Below are 22230 nucleotides of genomic sequence, written 5' to 3' on the forward strand. Positions count from 1 at the left end.
TTTTTAAGTTAAACTAATAGTGTCCATATTGCTAAGCTTTCTTCAAAATACACATTAGTGTAGTGTGATTAAATTTCCTTTCTTGAGAAACATTTTTCCTAGAACTGAAAATTGTTTTGTACTTACATAATTTTCCATTTACTAATATTAGTTTCTTTACATTCTCTAATTTGAATCTCTTTCTTCTCAAAATATTCAAATATATCAGATACCTGTCAATTATGTTTATTTCTTGGTGATCTTGCACCCAGATCTCTACTTCATTCATACTGGTTGCTCTATAGGCTGTCACCCTAGGACTTTAAAAAATATTTTTCTTTGTTGGTCCTCTTTTATAAGATCCAGTACATTCTTCTTTCTTAGTTTACTCTCTTATTTTGTTGATGCACATCTCTCAGTACCTTCATAAAAATGGATACAGAGGAAATAAAACTTTTTGAGAGCTTGCTTTGTTATTTTCTTTTTTTTATTTGATTGATAGTTTGGGCATAACATTCTAGGTTGAAAATAATTTTCCTTCAGATTTCAAAAGCACTGCTCCTTTTATTGACTGCATATAGAATTGCTGTTCAGAAGACTGATTCCATTTTGATTCCTATGTCTTTTTATGTGATTCCCCCCCCCCCTTTTTTTCTTTCTTTCTGTGAGCGTTGAAAAAAATTCCCCTGGTCTTCTGAAAATACCTTAGTACTGGCTCTTTATTGATTAATCTGGTTATATCGCTATGCCCTGTTCATGTTTATCTTTTTTTTTTTAAGATGATGTCTCACTGTGTTACCCAGGCTGGAGTGCAGTGGCTATTCATAGGCACAATCACAGCACCCTGCAGGCTCTAACTCAAGAGCTACTTCTGCCTCAGCCTTCCAAGTCGCTGGGACTACAGGCATGTGCTAGACCCCTTGGCTAATGTTCAGACTATCAATTTTATTTCTGAGAAATTTTGGTTGGGCATGGTGACTCACACCTGCAATCCCAGTACTTTGGGAAGCTGAGGCAGGATTATTTGAGGCCCCGAGTTTGAGACCACCCTGGGCAACATAGTGGGAACCTATCTCTACACAAAAACAATTTTTTAAAAGGAATTTCCTTGGTATGTTTTACTCATAATTTCTCCTCTGAGTTTTCTGGATTCTCACTTCAACGAAAATCTCAGTTAAATATTAGACCTCCTAGATTGACTCTATAAGACTATAAGCCATTTTTCCTTTCTTATTTTCTCTTTGCCTCTCATTCCATTTTTTGGACAATTTATTTAATCACTCAATGTTTTATATATAAGTTTTTATTTATGACTGAAAAATATTTACTTTTAAGAGTTGTTTTTGGTTCTCTGAATGTTTTTCATGGCATCCTGTCATAGATTTATAAATGTAATATTTTCTCTCATTTATAATTAATCTTTTCTTTAAAAATGCATTATGCAGTATCGTTATTATATATCCGTTTTAAAAGTGAAAGTGAGTCTAAGGGGAGTTAAGAACTTGTCCAAGGTAATATAGCTAGTAAAAAGCACTGAAGTCGTAATCTAATCTTCATCTTACAATAGGAATATGTACTTCATACAGTTACTATTTAGATTAAATGGATAAATGCATTATGAGGCACTTAGAACAATGAGTAGCATAGAGTAAATACTAAATAAGTATTAGCTTTTATTAGATTTTCTTTCTCTGGGAATATTAACCAGACATTTTCAAAGGCTTTCTTCTGCTTTCTATATTATTGTTCCTTTTTTTTTTTCTTGGTGGTAGCGATGGTGGTAGTTTTGGCCTTTCTATGTTATGTTGCAGGCATTTCCTCAAATGCCTTGGCTATCTTCTCATATTTTAGAAGGATGATATATCAAAATGCTGACAATCAACTCTGTGAGCAAACAGTACCTGTTGATGGCAGGGCTTCATTCTAATATAACCATGCTAGGATAAGTCTATTACCTTATAAGATGCCAAATATTAATATGTGTCTTCATTCGGGCTTTCATATTCTCCAGGTTAGAATTCTACAATATACACTATGGGGATAGACTAGGGGTCAGGCATACACTTTGTGTCCTACAGTCTAAGAGTATTGCATGAAAAGGGATTAGAAGTCTCACCATGCAAAATGCAAAGGTTTGCTTACTCTCCCTATTTTCAGTTTGACACCTCACACTTATGCTCAGCTGTGCCTAGATCCCCAAGACTAGAGAAAGTCCCATTAAATTTCTCCAGAGAATAAATTTTCTATTTTCTGGCTGTGAGTTATGTTTCCATCTGTGTAGGGTGATGAGAAGAACAGAGAATTCAATTATCCTCTTCACATACTTCCAACTAATAACTTTTTTCCATCCTTAATTGACTTCAGTCTTCTTAAACATCTGGTTCCTCCAGATCTTGCGCTTAAAAGAGATTATGTTTCTTGTGAGTATCTTCAATGCAGGAACTTTACTTTAGGGGCATTTTTTGGAACTGCTAAGTTAATTGCTCTTCCACCTGCTTTCTGTCATAGAAAAATGTGTGTGTTCACTTGTGTATTCTTAATCTTTGTTAGTTCCTACCATTTTAATTACTTTTCTGCCATTTTAGTGCATTTTTTTTAAAAAAGAGAGGTTAATTGTGTGTGGTCAATTCATCTACTTTTCAAGTTTTACCCTTCTATACCAATTACTATTTCGACCATGTATCCAGCTTACATTTTTAAGAATATTAATTGAATTTAACATTTTAAAATGCAGACTTGTTGGATTCTTCTCCCATCCATTCTTAGTGCACTTTAAGACTTTCTATAGTGAATATCACTGATGAGCCCTTAGCATCTGTTGCAAACAGTCTCCCTCATTATGTACCAGTGAGGTACTTTGGCTAGGACTGAAACCTTCCCAAGCTTAAGAGGTGGTCCCAGACAGGATTAAAACACAGTAATGGCCAGAGACAGGTCTTTAGATTCTAGGACTAAAATCTCCAACTATAATTCTATACCTCTTGAAACAATGATTGCTTCAGTGGCAGACACATGATCTTACTTGGTCTAATCAGAGTGAAAGTTAGGTTTTTGTTCTATGTTTAGGGATAGACTCTTACTTTCTCTTCCTGGGCTGAAAGAGAAAACAGATAGCTACAGTTGTGGCTACAATAAATTTTGGGAACCTAAGGCAAGCCAGCTTTAGGAATAAGAGTCTGCTTTAAATTAAACTAGCTTGCTTATGCTTGTGACTTATGAATTTTTTTGTAAATTATGAAAAACTGGAACTAAATGATGGGTTTACATAACATGTTCCACCACAATCTCTTGCTTCATTTTCTGCCTGTTCACAATTCATTGCTATTAAGGAAATCTACAGAAGTGCCTTTTCATGCTGTCGTGATGACCTATATATGCCTCATCTCATGGTTAATCCAGTTTCATAACTTCAGAAAGGATTTCTGAGATGACCTTTCCTTTACCTTATCACGTAAGGAAAGCCAAGTAGTAATAGAATTTCATTCAGCTCAACAATCACTTATACCCTGCTTGTTTCAGGCTTACAATTGTCTCAGAAACACTATGAATTCCTGGGAGCCAGGGATCACATCTTGTATCTGTGTTTACCACAATTGAGCACATTTGGTTGTGAGAAGAGTGGGGAAAGACACTGAATAAATGCTTTAAAACAAAATCATCATCACAAACTATAAAGAATATAAAACGATTATTATGGAAGATAAAATATATTTTTAATTACTTCAACAGAAGGAATTATTTAAACGCAATATTTATTTGCTTCTGGAGGACATTTATGTAAATAAAATTTAGGTAGTGTTCATCAAACTGTGAAAATCTGTGGAGACGCGTGGTGGCGCTGCAGGATAATATCAAGAAAAAAATTACCCTGGAGGATGTTGCAGACCCTGTTATCCAGTACACGCGGAGAACTGGGAAGACAGAAAGAACAATCCGTTAAGGGAGAACCTAGAAGCCATTCAACAAGGTTAAAATCTTTAGGCTTCCGAGGATTTGGTAGACAGATCAGAGACACGTTTCCTACAACTGCGAAGAGGCGCTGAGGCAATTCTGCAAGAAGATTTTGGGGTTTTGGAAAAGAAGCTATGGAAAACGGAGGGGCAGGCACTCTGCAGATAAGGCAAGTCCTGCTTTTCTTTGTTTTGCTGGGAATGTCTCAGGCGGGCTCTGAAACTGGGAACTTTTTGGTGATGGAGGAATTGCAGAGCGGGAGCTTTGTAGGAAATTTGGCAAAGACCCTGGGACTCGAGGTGAGTGAGCTGTCTTCGCGGGGGGCTCGGGTGGTTTCTAATGATAACAAAGAGTGTTTGCAGCTGGACACAAACACTGGGGATTTGCTCCTGAGCGAAATGCTAGACAGGGAGGAGCTCTGTGGCTCCAATGAGCCTTGTGTGCTGTATTTCCAAGTGTTAATGAAAAACCCCACGCAGTTTTTACAAATTGAGCTCCAGGTCAGGGATATAAATGATCACTCTCCCGTCTTCTTGGAAAAAGAAATGCTCTTAGAAATCCCAGAGAACAGTCCTGTTGCTGCTGTGTTCTTGCTTGAAAGTGCAAAGGATTTAGATGTAGGAATCAATGCTGTAAAAAGCTACACAATAAATCCGAACTCTCATTTCCACGTTAAAATAAGAGTCAATCCAGACAATAGGAAATACCCTGAGTTAGTTCTGGACAAGGCGCTGGATTATGAAGCGCTCCCGGAGCTCAGTTTCATCCTCACTGCTCTGGATGGCGGGTCCCCTCCCAGGTCTGGAACTGCCTTGGTCAGGGTGGTGGTTGTAGATATTAATGACAACTCCCCTGAATTTGAGCAGGCCTTTTATGAGGTGAAGATTCTGGAGAATAGCATCCTTGGCTCCCTGGTTGTGACCGTCTCAGCCTGGGATTTAGACTCTGGAACAAACAGTGAACTATCCTATACCTTTTCCCATGCCTCAGAAGATATTCGCAAGACATTTGAAATTAATCAAAAGTCTGGAGACATTACTTTAACAGCACCTTTGGATTTTGAAGCAATTGAGTCATACTCAATAATCATTCAAGCCACAGATGGGGGAGGACTTTTTGGAAAATCTACAGTCAGAATTCAGGTGATGGATGTAAACGACAATGCTCCTGAAATCACTGTGTCATCAATTACCAGTCCAATCCCAGAAAACACTCCAGAGACCGTGGTTATGGTTTTCAGGATACGAGACAGAGACTCTGGGGACAACGGAAAGATGGTTTGTTCTATCCCGGAAGACATCCCATTCGTGCTAAAATCTTCGGTAAATAATTACTACACTTTGGAAACAGAGAGACCGCTGGACAGAGAGAGCAGAGCCGAGTACAACATCACCATCACCGTCACCGACTTGGGGACCCCCAGGCTAAAAACCGAGCACAACATAACCCTGCTGATCTCCGACGTCAATGACAACGCCCCCGCCTTCACCCAAACTTCCTACACCCTGTTCCTCTGCGAGAACAACAGCCCCGCCCTGCACATCGGCAGCATCAGCGCCACAGACAGAGACTCAGGCACCAACGCCCAGGTCACCTACTCGCTGCTGCGGTCCCAGGACCCGCACCTGCCCCTCGCCTCCCTGGTCTCCATCAACGCGGACAACGGCCACCTGTTCGCCCTCAGGTCGCTGGACTACGAGGCCCTGCAGGCTTTCGAGTTCCGCGTGGGCGCTTCAGACCACGGCTCCCCGGCGTTGAGCAGCGAGGCGCTGGTGCGCGTGCTGGTGCTGGACGCCAACGACAACTCGCCCTTCGTGCTGTACCCGCTGCAGAACGGCTCCGCGCCCTGCACCGAGCTGGTGCCCCGGGCGGCCGAGCCGGGCTACCTGGTGACCAAGGTGGTGGCGGTGGACGGCGACTCGGGCCAGAACGCCTGGCTGTCGTACCAGCTGCTCAAGGCCACGGAGCCCGGGCTGTTCGGCGTGTGGGCGCACAATGGCGAGGTGCGCACCGCCAGGCTGCTGAGCGAGCGCGACGCGGCCAAGCACAGGCTGGTGGTGCTGGTCAAGGACAATGGCGAGCCTCCGCGCTCGGCCACCGCCACGCTGCACGTGCTCCTGGTGGACGGCTTCTCCCAGCCCTACCTGCCTCTCCCTGAGGCGGCCCCGGCCCAGGCCCAGGCCGACTCGCTCACTGTCTACCTGGTGGTGGCGTTGGCCTCGGTGTCTTCGCTCTTCCTCTTCTCGGTGCTCCTGTTCGTGGCGGTGCGGCTGTGCAGGAGGAGCAGGGCGGCCCCGGTGGGTCGCTGCTCGGTGCCTGAGGGCCCCTTTCCAGGACATCTGGTGGACGTGAGTGGCACCGGGACCCTGTCCCAGAGCTACCAGTATGAGATGTGTGTGACTGGAGGCTCCAGGTCAAATGAGTTCAAGTTCCTGAAACCAATTATCCCCAACTTCCTACCCCAGAGTACAGGTAGTGAAGTCGAAGAAAATCCCCCATTTCAGAATAATTTGGGTTTCTGATAAAGAATGAAAAATAAATCCTGTGTTTATGAATACATTTATAATTAGGAACTTATCGTGAGGTGCCTGTAAAGTAGTATTTTTGATCACTTCAAATACATGCTCTTCAAGTCAAGAAATAAATTTCTTTACATAGAAAAGGATACAGATTTAGTACCAAGAACACTTCACAAAGCAGGAAATGTGCATGTGTAATGTTTTATGTCAAACGATTATGCTTAATATAAAGTCTATTAAGTGGTAAGTCTTGTTTGAGATATTTTTAATTGCTTTCCATTGTTTTCAATATTTACTGTGACTTTCGTTTTCTGAGTTGATTAGAATGCTGTTCGAGTATACCTACCCTAGTTTCAGAACCACAGATTGTAGTGTACCTTTTTAAACTTTATTTTTTTAAAAAAAGTTGTTTTATGAATCATACACTATTTTCACACTTTTAATCTCAGAAGAAACATATGTGACATGGTATTTTAGTAATGACCAAATAGACGGTCTTAGAGATTCAGTAAGTTCACTAAGGTCCACTAACTAATAAGTGACAAAACTGAGCATCCATCCTAGATCTGCCTGACTCTGAGTCAGTGACTTTGCTCCCATTCCATACTGTTTTCGTCATTGGATATCACCTGGCAAGTTTCTGCCTAACTAAAGAGAAGAAAAGTTTTTATCGTATTCATACTACCGTTCAATCTTTATTTAGAAATAATCTTTATCTATTATTTCATTTTCTTATAAACCAGTAATCTTGCTTTTCTGGGTAAATTTTCAGCTATTATTACTAATGCTCTGATCTGTCCAAATCTTAAGTAAAAAACAAAATTGAAAGAGCAACCTGTGCCTTCTCGTTGTCTCCTGAACATATAACTTTCATTTCACAGAAGAGATTAATGGTCCTGATTAGGAATAGTACATAATTTTGATTGCATTATTAGTTAATTATTTTCTTTACATTGTAGTATATTTCCAGAGTCATCCATGCTTACATTTGTAATATATTTTCCTGATTTGAGAGTTTGTTTTTAGCAGTTTTTCTTACCTATACTGCACTGCTGAATCAGGAAAATTTAAGAAAAAGAATAGATTTAAATGTGTAATATCAAAGAGAAATATAGATGATCATTAAATTTTTAGAAATTTTGGGGAGTTAAGGAGAAGCATTGTTTGTTAAAAATATATAACCGATTCTTATTTTTAAAATAGGTAATTTTTGCATAGTTGTGTTCTAAATATATTATAAACTAGTGCTGGTAACTCTAATAAAGCTAGTATTACTGCATATCACTGGTGGGATAGAATCTAAGGACAAAAACTCACAGTAGTAAAATCTAAAATTGCTTTCGTGGTCTCAGGGTAAAATTATCCAATTTCTCTGACAAATAAATGGCACAAAAAATAAGAGGAGTGAAGTTTACACAAGGAAAAATCATAAGAGGTCTACCACTCAAATACAATGTGTGGATCTTTTTTGGATCTTGATTGAAACAACAGCAATGACTTTGAAAAACTTGGAAGAATTTGAATATAGGTGGGTATTAAATAATGTTAACTTGATTTTTAGGTATGATAATGGCATTGTACTTAAGCATATTTTTAGAGTCATTTAAAGTCATGATGCTTTTAAAGAAATGTATAATGATGTATTTGTGGGAGAAAATTCAGTTTGTATGGGATGTGAAAATGTTGAAGGGATAGAGTCAAGAATTATGGCAAAACATTGATAATAGTTGAAGCTAGTACTGAGTCCTTGGAGGATCATTATACTCCTCTCTTTTATGAGATTTGAAAAATTTCAAAATAATGTCTTTTAATTGATGCTGTTAGAAGTGGAGGTAATAAAAAAGGACATCTTCCCAGAAACAAAATCACCACTGCTGTTACAGATATTGTCTCTATTTAGACAAACTCTCCAGCCTTTCCTTGTTCATTTCCTTTCATTATTGGACATAACCTCTCTACCTGAGATAGTCATGCTCCCGTATTCTTCTACCATTTGAATTTTGAGGTGTTTTTCTAGTTATAGTAATGGATTTATGCTAGACTTATGATGGATTTATGCCATCAAGACTCAGTTACTTGATGGCATCAAATTGCTTTATACTTGGTATATAGCTTATTTTTAAGGTTAATATCTATTTGCATTAGATTCCTCATGTTTAAGGTGGGGAATTCACAACAGCCCTATGTGGTAGGTACTGTTTTTATCCTCACTTTACAGAGGAGCAAACTAAAGCAGAGAGATTAAATAATTTGTAAGAGATTCACAGCTACTAATTATTCCTATGGTTCATGGAAATAAAACTATAAAGGTCTAAATGTTGCCCATGATAACTACAATTATATTTGAAATTCTTTTTGCCAAGCTAGACTATTACCTAAATATTTCCTTTTTGCCCAAAACTCAGTTAGCATTGTTGAAAGACTAATGTGATTTCTCCTTTGGGCAGTTGTCTGCTCACTAACGTCCGGCGATATTAACGGTGGTGTTGTAACCTTACATAGTCTCGGGGTGCATACAGGCAGAGTTGGGAATATTACATCCAATTATCATTCCACAAAATGTAAGATCCTGTGAGGACGCGTGGTGGCGCTGCAGGATAAGAAGGCACAAACCAGAACCGCAGCTGCAGCTCCATTAACCGGCAAAAAGCAGCAGAACCTGGAAGTCCACGGGAAGCTTGGATGCCAAAGAGAGAACAGCTGGGTCCCCTGGAGAGGACTATTCACTGGAATATTTCTGAGGTAGCTGTGGAATAACCACAGCCTCAGATACTGGGGACTTTACAGTCCCACAGAATCGTCCTCCCAGGAAGCTGAATCCAGCAAGAACAATGGAGGCCAGCGGGAAGCTCATTTGCAGACAAAGGCAAGTCCTTTTTTCCTTTCTCCTTTTGGGCTTATCTCTGGCGGGCGCGGCGGAACCTAGAAGCTATTCTGTGGTGGAGGAAACTGAGGGCAGCTCCTTTGTCACTAATTTAGCAAAGGACCTGGGTCTGGAGCAGAGGGAATTCTCCAGGCGGGGGGTTAGGGTTGTTTCCAGAGGGAACAAGCTACATTTGCAGCTCAATCAGGAGACCGGGGATTTGTTGCTAAATGAGAAATTGGACCGTGAGGATCTGTGCGGTCACACAGAGCCCTGTGTGCTACGTTTCCAAGTGTTGCTAGAGAGTCCCTTCGAGTTTTTTCAAGCTGAGCTGCAAGTAATAGACATAAACGACCACTCTCCAGTATTTCTGGACAAACAAATGTTAGTGAAAGTGTCAGAGAGCAGTCCTCCTGGGACTACGTTTCCTCTGAAGAATGCCGAAGACTTAGATGTAGGCCAAAACAATATTGAGAACTATATAATCAGCCCCAACTCCCATTTTCGGGTCCTCACCCGCAAACGCAGTGATGGCAGGAAATACCCAGAGCTGGTGCTGGACAAAGCGCTGGACCGAGAGGAAGAAGCTGAGCTCAGGTTAACACTCACAGCACTGGATGGTGGCTCTCCGCCCAGATCTGGCACTGCTCAGGTCTACATCGAAATCCTGGATGTCAACGATAATGCCCCTGAATTTGAGCAGCCTTTCTATAGGGTGCAGATCTCTGAGGACAGTCCGGTAGGCTTCCTGGTTGTGAAGGTCTCTGCCACGGATGTAGATACAGGAGTCAACGGAGAGATTTCCTATTCACTTTTCCAAGCTTCAGAAGAGATTGGCAAAACCTTTAAGATCAATCCCTTGACAGGAGAAATTGAACTAAAAAAACAACTCGATTTCGAAAAACTTCAGTCCTATGAAGTCAACATTGAGGCAAGAGATGCTGGAACCTTTTCTGGAAAATGCACCGTTCTGATTCAAGTGATAGATGTGAACGACCATGCCCCAGAAGTTACCATGTCTGCATTTACCAGCCCAATACCTGAGAACGCGCCTGAAACTGTGGTTGCACTTTTCAGTGTTTCAGATCTTGATTCAGGAGAAAATGGGAAAATAAGTTGCTCCATTCAGGAGGATCTACCCTTCCTCCTGAAATCCGCGGAAAACTTTTACACCCTACTAACGGAGAGACCACTAGACAGAGAAAGCAGAGCGGAATACAATATCACTATCACTGTCACTGACTTGGGGACCCCTATGCTGAAAACACAGCTCAATATGACCGTGCTGATCGCCGATGTCAATGACAACGCTCCCGCCTTCACCCAAACCTCCTACACCCTGTTCGTCCGCGAGAACAACAGCCCCGCCCTGCACATCGGCAGCGTCAGCGCCACAGACAGAGACTCAGGCACCAACGCCCAGGTCACCTACTCGCTGCTGCCGCCCCAGGACCCGCACCTGCCCCTCACCTCCCTGGTCTCCATCAACGCGGACAACGGCCACCTGTTCGCCCTCCGGTCTCTGGACTACGAGGCCCTGCAGGGTTTCGAGTTCCGCGTGGGCGCTTCAGACCACGGCTCCCCGGCGTTGAGCAGCGAGGCGCTGGTGCGAGTGCTGGTGCTGGACGCCAACGACAACTCGCCCTTCGTGCTGTACCCGCTGCAGAACGGCTCCGCGCCCTGCACCGAGCTGGTGCCCCGGGCGGCCGAGCCGGGCTACCTGGTGACCAAGGTGGTGGCGGTGGACGGCGACTCGGGCCAGAACGCCTGGCTGTCGTACCAGCTGCTCAAGGCCACGGAGCCCGGGCTATTCGGCGTGTGGGCGCACAATGGCGAGGTGCGCACCGCCAGGCTGCTGAGCGAGCGCGACGCGGCCAAGCACAGGCTGGCGGTGCTGGTGAAGGACAATGGCGAGCCTCCGCGCTCGGCCACCGCCACGCTGCACGTGCTCCTGGTGGACGGCTTCTCCCAGCCCTACCTGCCTCTCCCGGAGGCGGCCCCGACCCAGGCCCAGGCCGACTCGCTCACTGTCTACCTGGTGGTGGCGTTGGCCTCGGTGTCTTCGCTCTTCCTCTTTTCGGTGCTCCTGTTCGTGGCGGTGCGGCTGTGCAGGAGGAGCAGGGCGGCCTCGGTGGGTCGCTGCTTGGTGCCCGAGGGCCCCCTTCCAGGGCATCTTGTGGACATGGGCGGCACCGGGACCCTATCCCAGAGCTACCAGTATGAGGTGTGTCTGGCAGGAGGCTCAGGGACAAATGAGTTCAAGTTCCTGAAGCCGATTATCCCCAACTTCCCTCCCCAGTGCCCTGGGAAAGAAATACAGGGAAATTCTACCTTCCCCAATAACTTTGGGTTCAATATTCAGTGACCATAGTCGACTTTTATATTCCATAGATATTTTATTTTGTGGCATTTCCATGCCAATGTTTATTTCTCCCAATTTGTGTGTATTTAAAATTGTACGGATTTACTCTTGATTTTTCTCATGTTCTTTCTCCCTTTGTTTTAAAGTGAACATTTACCTTTATTCCTGGTTCTTAAAAGATGACAATTCATCCTTTAACCCAGATGGTCTTAATTTGTAATTAATTTGCCTCCCTAAAGAGCAATACCTAATCACATTTTTTTCATGCCCCTGTCTTTAGTTGAACTTCACCCACTATTATGCTTATGGTAAAATTAAATAGAGCAATTTGGAAGTGATTCCAATTTTCCAGCATTTCTTCATTTGATTCTCTTTTTTTCAGTCTTAAAATAATGACTGCTATTCAGACATATCATTTTTCTTTTTTTTAAATCCAGTGCGTTTTTAGTTAACCTTTAAATATGCTTTTTGCTTTCAAAAATAAACCAGAAAACCTATATCCTATGATACAACTCTAAGTGTTATCACTTGATTCAAAAGGGTCAGAAGACCAGTTTTTTAGTATCCTTTCCTCATTCATCCTGGAGAGGATTGTGCAGGCACGTTAATATTGTGGCCAATCACAGAATCTGGGAATATGAAGCTATAATTTTTTAATTAATGTCACAAAGCTCTAGTGCAATCTAGTTGAATGCAGATGACTGTGCCCAAATAATAATTCGTATAGCATAAATTGGAGTTGTGTGTTAATGTGTAAAAATGTTTGCCTGTACTATCATATAATTTAATGTATATACACCAGAAACTATTTTTCAAACTTTTTTTACTGCAACCAATAGTTAAGATTATATTTTACATATTTTGAAACACACAAGCTTAATAGAAAGAAATGCTTGTGAACAATGCTTAGTCTTTTTATGACATAATTTGACATTACCTATATATTTCATTCTATTCAATTTTCAAATGTGGTCATGATCCACTAAATTTATTTCATGGTATACTAATGGGTAGTAACCCAAAGTTTGAAAACCACTTTTCTCAGACATATAAAAGCATACCAGATGTTGAACATTGATAGTATCAAGAGATAGTCCCTTAGGGTTCGAATTTAAAAAAAAATTTCAGACCATTGTAGGGGAGTAGCTTTGTCTCATGTTAAACCACTCTTACCTTTAAGGATCTGACACACTATGTAAGAAAAAGACTTCAAGGTTGGAGGAGGAGATTTTCCATGACTTTTATCAAAAAGTCTAAAGTCTATGTTGTGGGAGAAAAATGTAGAATAACAAAATGAGTAAAAGTATAGAGGCAAAACAAGCGTGTGTATGAGAGAGAGAGAGAAAGCATGGAAAAGAGGAAATTCATGGGGATGAGTAAAATGACTACTTCCAGTGCCACAGACTAGACTCAGTTGCTTCTCTTATTTTATTTTTTGAGACAAGGTCCTGTTCTGTCACCCAGGCTGGAGTGCAGTGGTGTGATCTCCACTCACTGCAACCTCCACCTCCTGGGCTCAAGTGATCCTCCCACCTCAGCCTCCCTAGTACCCAGGACTACAGGCCCAGGCCACCACACCCACTAATTTTTGCATATTTAGTAGAGACAAGGTTTCATCATATTGCCCAGACTGGTCTCGAACTCCTGAGCTCAAGCAGTCTGCCTGCCTCAGCCTCCCAAAGTGCTATGATTACAGGTATGAGCACCTGGCCTCAACTACTTCTTGAAGATATTTTAAAACTTTATCTTAACATTGTAGAGGGACTGAGTATTAGTCAGTTGATAATGCCAAGAAGTACAATCTCTTTTAATAGCATATCTAAGACAACCTAATGTTTATACTTCTGGCTAAGATTTCACTACCAGTTCTGTTGAGCTTTGTCAACTGAGTAATTATTATTTTCTTTTTTCTTTCTCTGTTTATTTTTTAGAGACAGGGTCTTAGTCACCTAGGCTGGAGTGCAGTGGTGCAATCATAGCTCACTGAAGCCTTGACCTCCTGGGCTCAAGCAATCCTCCTGCCGCAGCCTCCCAAGTAGCCGGGACCACAGGCACATGCCACCACCCCCAGCTATTTTTGTTTGTTTGTTTGTTTGTTTTTTGTTTTGTTTTGTTTTTGAGGCAGAGTCTCACTCTGTCACCCAGGCTGGAGTGCAGTGGCGCGATCTCTGCTCACTGCAAGCTCCGCCTCCTGGGTTCCCGCCATTCTCCTGCCTCAGTCTCCCGAGTAGCACCCCCAGCTATTTTAAAAAAATTTTTGTAGAGATGGGTTCTCATCATGTCGCCCAGGCTGTTGAACTTCTGGCCTCCAAAGGTGGGAGTTATTCTAGCAGCTTCCCTGTGATCTTCTCATATCTACTGGTGGAGTGGGAAAGAGTAGTTCAAACAACTCAGACAGAAAATCTCGCTGGTGCAACAGTGGAGAGAAGGGCCAAGTACTTGTCCTGTTACTTCCAGTTTTTCTAGATATATGAGCAGCAGGACTCCTCTCTTTATAAAAAGAACTATGAGTTTCCTGGCTCTAATGAAGAGTGACCAGGCATTCAGGAGCTCAAATGCCCAGATACATATAACCAACCAATTCTCCTAGAATGCATTGCTAAAAACGAATTTTGCTTATATGCTTCAAAGACCTCATTTATAGTTACACTTAAAACAGTGCATAGGAATCAAGCTGTATCAGCCAATTTTGTATGAAAAAACTATAGGTTGTAAGTAACTTAGAACATAATTTTATATCTAGCGGGGGTTAAAGGACACTTAGAAAATAGAGACACAAGAGATGGCCCAGCCTTACAGAATGGATTCTCCTGAAAACGCTTACAATAAAAACCAAATAACAGTATTTTTTTTTTTTTTTGGATTTAGGCAATAGCATGGGAGGGAAAAGGGACATAGGACATTTTATCTTACAAACACATTGTTCTCTTTATCTTTCTGTTTCAAGTTCTACCACCACTCCTGGGTCCACTGATTAATCTAACAACATGGCCTCTCAGTCCCTAAGTCTTTACCTCTGCTCCTGTTATTCAGTCATTAATGCCCTGGCTACATATTGTACTTTTTCCCCACCAAGAAACTGTTCTATGATATAATAATTTCAGCTATCTCCCTCTGAGTGCACAATTGTCTATGCCTATAACCTTCTCATTCTGCTGTTTCTATCACATCTTGTCTTTGACCTTATCAGAGCTCCATTCCATGATGCTGTTACTACCTATCAAACGCTCCTGTTTTAATTTCCTTCCTATTCAGCTGATTTCCTGGTTTACCACTCCCAGTTGATCTCATGCCCATATTCTCAATTCCCTTGTTCAATTTTCCTTCACTAAAACCACCTGATGAAACTCCAGCCCAGATGAATATAGTCCTCCTCCTCTCTTACACATGGGGTGCTGCACTCTATAAGACCAAACTTACAAAATTAGCAATACCACTGCCACTATAAATGTATAATATTCAAACCTAATTGGGCTTCTGAGACCAAGAACTCCTTTTATAATTTTTCTAACGAGCTTTCTCTTCTACGCTCCACAACAACTATTTTAAACCTACGTATCTTACTTTAAACTTCTTACCCTACCACTTAGATACCCCCTTTTATCCGATGAACTTGCCTGATACCTTATTGAGAAAATAGAATCCATCAGCTAGAAATTCATTTTCCTGTCCCCTATTCCACAGCTTTAACAGCATCTGTATCTATACTTTTCACCTGCTGAGGTCCATCCCACTGGTCTAAATCCAAACCCTTCATACATTGCCTGGATCCCATCTTTAACAACCCTTCTAGGGGACTTGCATTATCCCTTCTGTATCTTAATTTTCTCCTTCCCTACTGAACATTACACATTGGCATTTTAAATATATTCAAGTTTCTCTAGTCTTTAAAATACTCTCTGAGTCTGAATTCTTCTCCAGATACCAATGTATTTCTTATTCCTTTTACAGCCTTTTCATTCTTTACAAATTTCTTGAGAGCCTGGATGCAGTGAGCCAGTGACCCTGGGTGACAGACTGAGACCCTGTCTCAAAAAAAAAAATTGTTGAAAGAGCGGTTTACCTCATTTTTGCTTCCTCATCCGTCTCATTTTGCACCAAAGTACAATCTAATTTTCATCACAGCCATTCTACTGAAACTGCTATTGCAAATGTTATCAAAGATTTCCACATAAGTTAAGATTATACTGTGGAACCAATGTGATGCAATGACACAGTGGCTCTTTTTCACATGACAGTACCAATGTAAAAATTATCAGGTAGGTAGGGCAGCTTTCATCCTCACAGTCCTTCTGAAACCAAATTTTCTTTCAAGTAATTTCTTCAACATTCCCTATGGCAATATAATCTGCATGGCTGTAGCTGGGTCACTGTCACATCTGGGTTCTAGCTCGCTTGGAAGAAAGAGGCATATCCAGATGATTTCTGTTCTATAACTGGAAGGGGAAGACAGAAATTCTGCTCACAATCCAGCTGTGAGAACTTAATTCACTTGGCCACACTCAAATACAAGGAAGGCTGGGATGGGCAATCTCCCTTCATGGCCACGTACCTGGGTACAGTTGTATTACTATAGAAGCAAAGGAAAACAGATTTTGTCAGACATCTATGAGAATCCTCCACAATGACCATCTTTTTAAGCCCAATGGATAATTGTCATACTTATTTTTCTTGATTTTTCTGAAGCATTTGCAGCCATTGATCTTCCTTATCTCCTTAAAATGCTATTTGCTTTTGATTTCATGATTTTGAACTCTGAGCCTTCTTTATCTTTTCAAATATACTTCTTGCCCTGTCTCCTCTAAATGAAGATGTTTCTCAGAGTTCTGTGCCAAGCCTCTTTTATACTTATTTGACACACTTTTGCTTGGTTATCCTAGAGCATTCATGATATATATATATATATATATATATATAGATATATATATATATATATATATATATATATATATATATATATAGTGATTGAAACCATGAATGCTATATATATATATGCTATATATATGCTCTCTATATATGCTCTCTCTCTATATATGCTATATATATGCTCTCTCTATATATATATGCTATATATATGCTCTCTCTGTCTCTGTCTCTCTCTCTCTCTCTCTCTCTATATATATATATATATATACACACCACAGTTCATATTGCAAGCTCAGATTTATTTCCTATGCTTTGGTTATATGCAAACACACACACACACACCCCACCACCACGCAAACACACAAACACACATCCTACAGGCATTTACCTCAATATCAGCATGTTCGAAACTGAACACTTCGTCTTTTTCCACCCCAATCATGTTTTTTTTAGCATTCCCTGTCCTAGTGAATGACACCACTAGTCATCCAGTTGCCCAGTCCAGAGGTGTGATATCATTTCTGAGTCTTTCCCGTTTTTCTCCCCATGCAACCTATCAACCAACAGTTGAAAACATTTCATCTCCTCATACCTTTCTATTCATCCCTCTTCTCTCCATCCACACTGGCATTATCCTCATCCGATCATCATCTCTTATCTGATCTCCTTGATTCTCCAGTCATTCCCCCTGAAATTAATTCTCCATACTGCAGCCAAACTGATTTTTTAAAATGCAGATGTAATCATGTTAATCAGATATTTAAAACCCATCTTTGTACTTGAATTACCTTTAGGATAAATTCAAGAATGCATGATATGACCTGTATAATGATTCATGTTCTCACCATGCTTTTAACCCTAATTTCATTGTTAGACCCTCCCCTTCCATAGTTTTTAAAGTCCAAGGCATACTTCATTTCTCTGTGTTCCTCAAAATGCCCATCTGAAATATTCCTCCTTCTCCTGGCTAGTTCCTTCAGATCACAATGTATTGTTCATTAGCTCAGGAAAGCTTTCACTGATGTCCCAAGTCCGACTTCGATCTTAATTATTTTATTTTTGACAGACACTTAACCAGCACTTACAAACCACTTTGTAAATATTAACTCATTAGATGCCTACGATAATAATCATAGGAGACAAATATTATTATTACCCCATTTTACAGGTGAGGAAACAAAGTTATCTATAACTTGCCCAAGCTTATAGATAGTGAGTCACATAACCAGGATTCTAATATTGATAATTTGGTTCCAGATCCCATATTCCTAAGCACTAAGGTATGCAGCCTCCTAGGTACAAGAGGTCTTTTCTAGGTATTTCTATATTACTTTTTATAAATGCATACATTATGACATACTTCATTTACTTGTCTGCCAATTTTTCTAGCTTGTGAGCTCCGTAAGAGCAAGAATTGTCTCTAACTTATTTGTGCCATGTCCTTCTTTATATTTTTAAAATATAAAAGTGAAAAAAGTAATGACATTACCAACTATAGCTGACAACAAGTATTTACAAGAGTGGAGAGAATATATTTGTAATTACTCGAGAAATGACTTAAATAAAAAATTATTTCTTCAGTTCAGAATATTTTAACAGATCCTTTAGTGCCGAGCATTCAAAACAGTGATAATGCAGTGTGTGGACTTTTCTGGATTCAAATTCAAACAAACCAACAGCAAAGGACATTTTGGAGAGAACTGGGAAAACCAAATGCAGTATAAATTACACCGAGGAATTATTGCTCAAGTTGTTGATTGTGAAAGTTATATTACAATTATCTTTTAGAAGGCCTTACCTATTAAAAATACTTAGTGAAGTATTTAAAGGTAAAAAAAAATGTCTGGGATTTGTTTCGAATGTTCCGGATGTATTTATGAATTACTTTTTCAAAGAGGAAAACTTTTTTAATGAAAAAAAAAAACATGGAGACACATGGTGGCGCTACAGGATAAGACGAAAACGGTACATAGGCTGGCACGGTGAGCTTCGCTATTCAGGAGAACAGAAAGCATCCAACCCACTGAAAAGACAGGCATTAAAGGAGCTTCGCCTACAGAGCTGCTGGAGGATACACTCTCCAGGGGGTTCCTGTTAAAAACCAGAGCTTCAGCTTCCGAAATTACGGCTGAGCTTCAATTTTTCCACAAGAGATTGCCTAAAGGAACCATGGAGATCAGAGGGGCACTCGATCTGCGAAAAAGGCAAGTTCTAATATTCCTTGTTTTGCTGGGATTGTCTCGGGCAGGTACTGAATCTGCACACTATTCTGTGGCAGAGGAAACAGAAATTGGCTCTTTTGTGGCTAATCTAGCGAGGGACCTAGGGCTGGGGGTGGAGGAGCTGTCTTCACGTGAAGCCCGGGTAGTGTCTGATGATAATAAAAAGTATTTGCACCTTGATTTGCTGACTGGGAATTTGCTCCTAAATGAGAAACTAGACCGAGACGAGCTGTGTGGCTCCACCGAGCCCTGTGTGCTGCATTTTCAGGTGGTTTTGGAAAACCCTTTACAGTTTTTTCGGGTTGAGCTGCGTGTCAAAGACATAAATGATCACTCCCCTACATTCCTAGACAAGGAAATACTTATTAAAATATCAGAAGGTACCACTGTTGGAGCTACATTTCTAATGGAGAGTGCTCAAGATTTGGATGTCGGAAGCAACAGTCTCCAAAACTACACAATTAGCCCCAATTCTCACTTCTACATTAAAATTCCAGACAGTAGTGACAGAAAGATATACCCAGAGCTGGTCCTAGATAGAGCTTTAGATTATGAACAGGAAGCTGAACTCAGATTAACACTCACAGCAGTGGATGGTGGATCCCCGCCCAAGTCTGGGACAACTTTGGTTCTCATCAAGGTGTTGGACATCAATGATAATGCTCCTGAGTTTCCTCAGAGTCTCTATGAGGTGCAAGTCCCTGAGGACAGACCCCTTGGCTCCTGGATTGCCACCATCTCAGCTAAGGATCTGGATGCAGGAAACTATGGAAAAATATCTTACACATTTTTCCATGCATCGGAAGATATTCGTAAAACATTTGAAATTAATCCAATATCTGGGGAAGTTAATTTGAGATCACCCCTGGATTTTGAAGTAATACAGTCCTACACTATAAATATTCAGGCAACAGATGGTGGGGGTCTTTCAGGAAAATGCACCCTTCTAGTTAAAGTTATGGATATAAACGACAACCCACCAGAAGTGACCATATCGTCGATTACAAAGAGAATTCCAGAGAATGCCTCAGAGACCCTAGTAGCTCTTTTTAGTATCCTAGACCAAGACTCTGGAGACAATGGGAGGATGATTTGCTCTATTCAAGATAACCTCCCTTTTTTCCTGAAACCGACCTTCAAGAACTTTTTCACTCTAGTTTCTGAAAAAGCACTGGACAGAGAGAGCCAAGCCGAGTACAACATCACGATCACCGTCACAGACTTGGGGACACCCAGGCTGAAAACCGAGTACAACATAACCGTGCTGGTCTCTGACGTCAATGACAACGCCCCCGCCTTCACCCAAACCTCCTACACCCTGTTCCTCCGCGAGAACAACAGCCCCGCCCTGCACATCGGCAGCGTCAGCGCCACAGACAGAGACTCAGGCACCAACGCTCAGGTCACCTACTCGCTGCTGCCGCCCCAGGACCCGCAACTGCCCCTCGCCTCCTTGGTCTCCATCAACGCGGACAACGGCCACCTGTTCGCCCTCAGGTCGCTGGACTACGAGGCCCTACAGGAGTTCGAGTTTCGCGTGGGCGCCACAGACCGCGGCTCCCCGGCGCTGAGCAGCGAGGCGCTGGTGCGCGTGCTGGTGCTGGACGCCAACGACAACTCGCCCTTCGTGCTGTACCCGCTGCAGAACGGCTCTGCACCCTGCACCGAGCTGGTGCCCCGGGCGGCCGAGCCGGGCTACCTGGTGACCAAGGTGGTGGCGGTGGACGGCGACTCGGGCCAGAACGCCTGGCTGTCGTACCAGCTGCTCAAGGCCACGGAGCCCGGGCTATTCGGCGTGTGGGCGCACAATGGCGAGGTGCGCACCGCCAGGCTGCTGAGCGAGCGCGACGCGGCCAAGCACAGGCTGGTGGTGCTGGTGAAGGACAATGGCGAGCCTCCGCGCTCGGCCACCGCCACGCTGCACGTGCTCCTGGTGGACGGCTTCTCCCAGCCCTACCTGCCGCTGCCGGAGGCGGCCCCGGCCCAGGCCCAGGCCGACTCCCTCACCGTCTACCTGGTGGTGGCATTGGCCTCGGTGTCGTCGCTCTTCCTCTTCTCGGTGCTCCTGTTCGTGGCGGTGCGGCTGTGCAGGAGGAGCAGGGCGGCCTCGGTGGGTCGCTGCTCGGTGCCCGAGGGTCCCTTTCCAGGACATCTGGTGGACGTGAGCGGCACCGGGACCCTTTCCCAGAGCTACCAATACGAGGTGTGTCTGACGGGAGGTTCCGGGACAAATGAGTTCAAATTTCTGAAGCCGATTATCCCCAATTTTCAAGTTCATGACACTGGTAAGAATATGGGGGAAATCGAGAACTTTCGAAATAGCTTTGGACTTAACATTCAATAAAACAATTTATTTTAAATTTCTAATTTTTGGTTATTCTTGGCAAGCTGATGGTACTTTTTGCATAATCTTTTGTGGATTCTTGGTTGTACTGTAGTTGCATGCATGATTATAGCTCTTGTTTTTCTCACAGTTTCTTTAAAAATCTTTATTAGTGGCTATAATGACGTGGAAATGTAATCTGTGTTTTCCGGTTTTTCATTTATTTGGTCAAAATGTTATATTAATGGAGTTATTGCTATTTTTGCTGTGATAATGGTATTATGCAAGACAATATTCTGAATTATTTGGATATGCAAACTAAAGTATTAAGAGCTAATGTCATTATATATGTAACTTAAATCTAGACACCATCAAAGCATAAAATAAAAATAAAAAGCGTTGCTGAATCTGGGTCGAAAATGTAGTGCATTTATCCCACTATTCTCTCTGAAAATGTTCTTTAGAAAGGGTAAAAAAGATGCTATCCCTCCATTTTCAGTTCTGGAGAACCTTATTAGTTTTTCAAATATTTACTTTATGATGAAACTTAAGTGGTCACATTGGAAATTATTAATTTCTTAAGTAATTTTTTCTGTAACTACTTTTGTTGATAATCCTGTAGTGGAGGAAGAGTCTTATAATGCTCTGGGCTTTGCTGTCGCTCTTTAGTTTTCTTAATTTAATTCTATTTATTTATGTTTTTTGAGACAGGGTCTCATTCCATTGACCTGGCTGGAATGCAGTGGCACCATCATGGCTCACTGCAGCCTTGACTTCCTGGGTTCAGGTGATTCTCCTGCCTCAGCCTCCTGAGTAGCTGGACCACCAGCACAGGCCACCACGGCCTGGCTAATTCTTTTGTATTTTTTTTGTACAGATGGAATCTTGCCATGTTGCCCAGTCTGGTCTGGAACTCCTTGGCTCAAGCGATGTGCCCGCCTTAGCTAGTTTTTTGTTTTTGTTTTTTGAGACAAAGTCTCACTTTGTTGTCCAGGCTAGAGTGTAGTGGCAGGATCTTGGCTCACTGCAGCCTCGACATCCTGGGCTCAGGCAATCCTCCTGCTTCAGCCTACTAAATAGCTCAAACTACAGGCACCCGCCACGATGCCTAGCTAAATTTTTGTATATGTGGTAGAGATGGAGTT

General features: G+C 42.0%; 3 protein-coding genes across 3 annotated transcripts; all 3 read left to right on the forward strand.

The window, feature by feature from the left end:
• Nucleotides 1–3875: 3875 nt before the first annotated feature.
• Nucleotides 3876–7283, forward strand: PCDHB12 (protocadherin beta 12). The gene is given in 1 exon segment (NM_001013016.3): nucleotides 3876–7283. A coding segment is annotated over 1 exon segment (2388 nt). The 5' UTR covers nucleotides 3876–4064; the 3' UTR covers nucleotides 6453–7283.
• A 1997-nt stretch (nucleotides 7284–9280) lies between these two features.
• Nucleotides 9281–11677, forward strand: PCDHB13 (protocadherin beta 13). The gene has a single exon (NM_001024130.2). The coding sequence runs from the start codon at nucleotides 9281–9283 to the stop codon at nucleotides 11675–11677; it is 2397 nt and encodes a 798-aa protein (NP_001019301.2).
• Nucleotides 11678–18709: 7032 nt separating this feature from the next.
• On the forward strand, nucleotides 18710–21492 carry PCDHB14 (protocadherin beta 14). Its single transcript, NM_001024131.2, has one exon. The coding sequence runs from the start codon at nucleotides 18710–18712 to the stop codon at nucleotides 21104–21106; it is 2397 nt and encodes a 798-aa protein (NP_001019302.1). The 3' UTR covers nucleotides 21107–21492.
• The last annotated feature ends 738 nt before the right edge of the window (nucleotides 21493–22230 follow it).

Source organism: Pan troglodytes, chromosome 4 (genome assembly GCF_028858775.2).
Source record: "Pan troglodytes isolate AG18354 chromosome 4, NHGRI_mPanTro3-v2.0_pri, whole genome shotgun sequence".
In the NCBI taxonomy this organism is placed as follows: Eukaryota; Metazoa; Chordata; class Mammalia; order Primates; family Hominidae; genus Pan; species Pan troglodytes.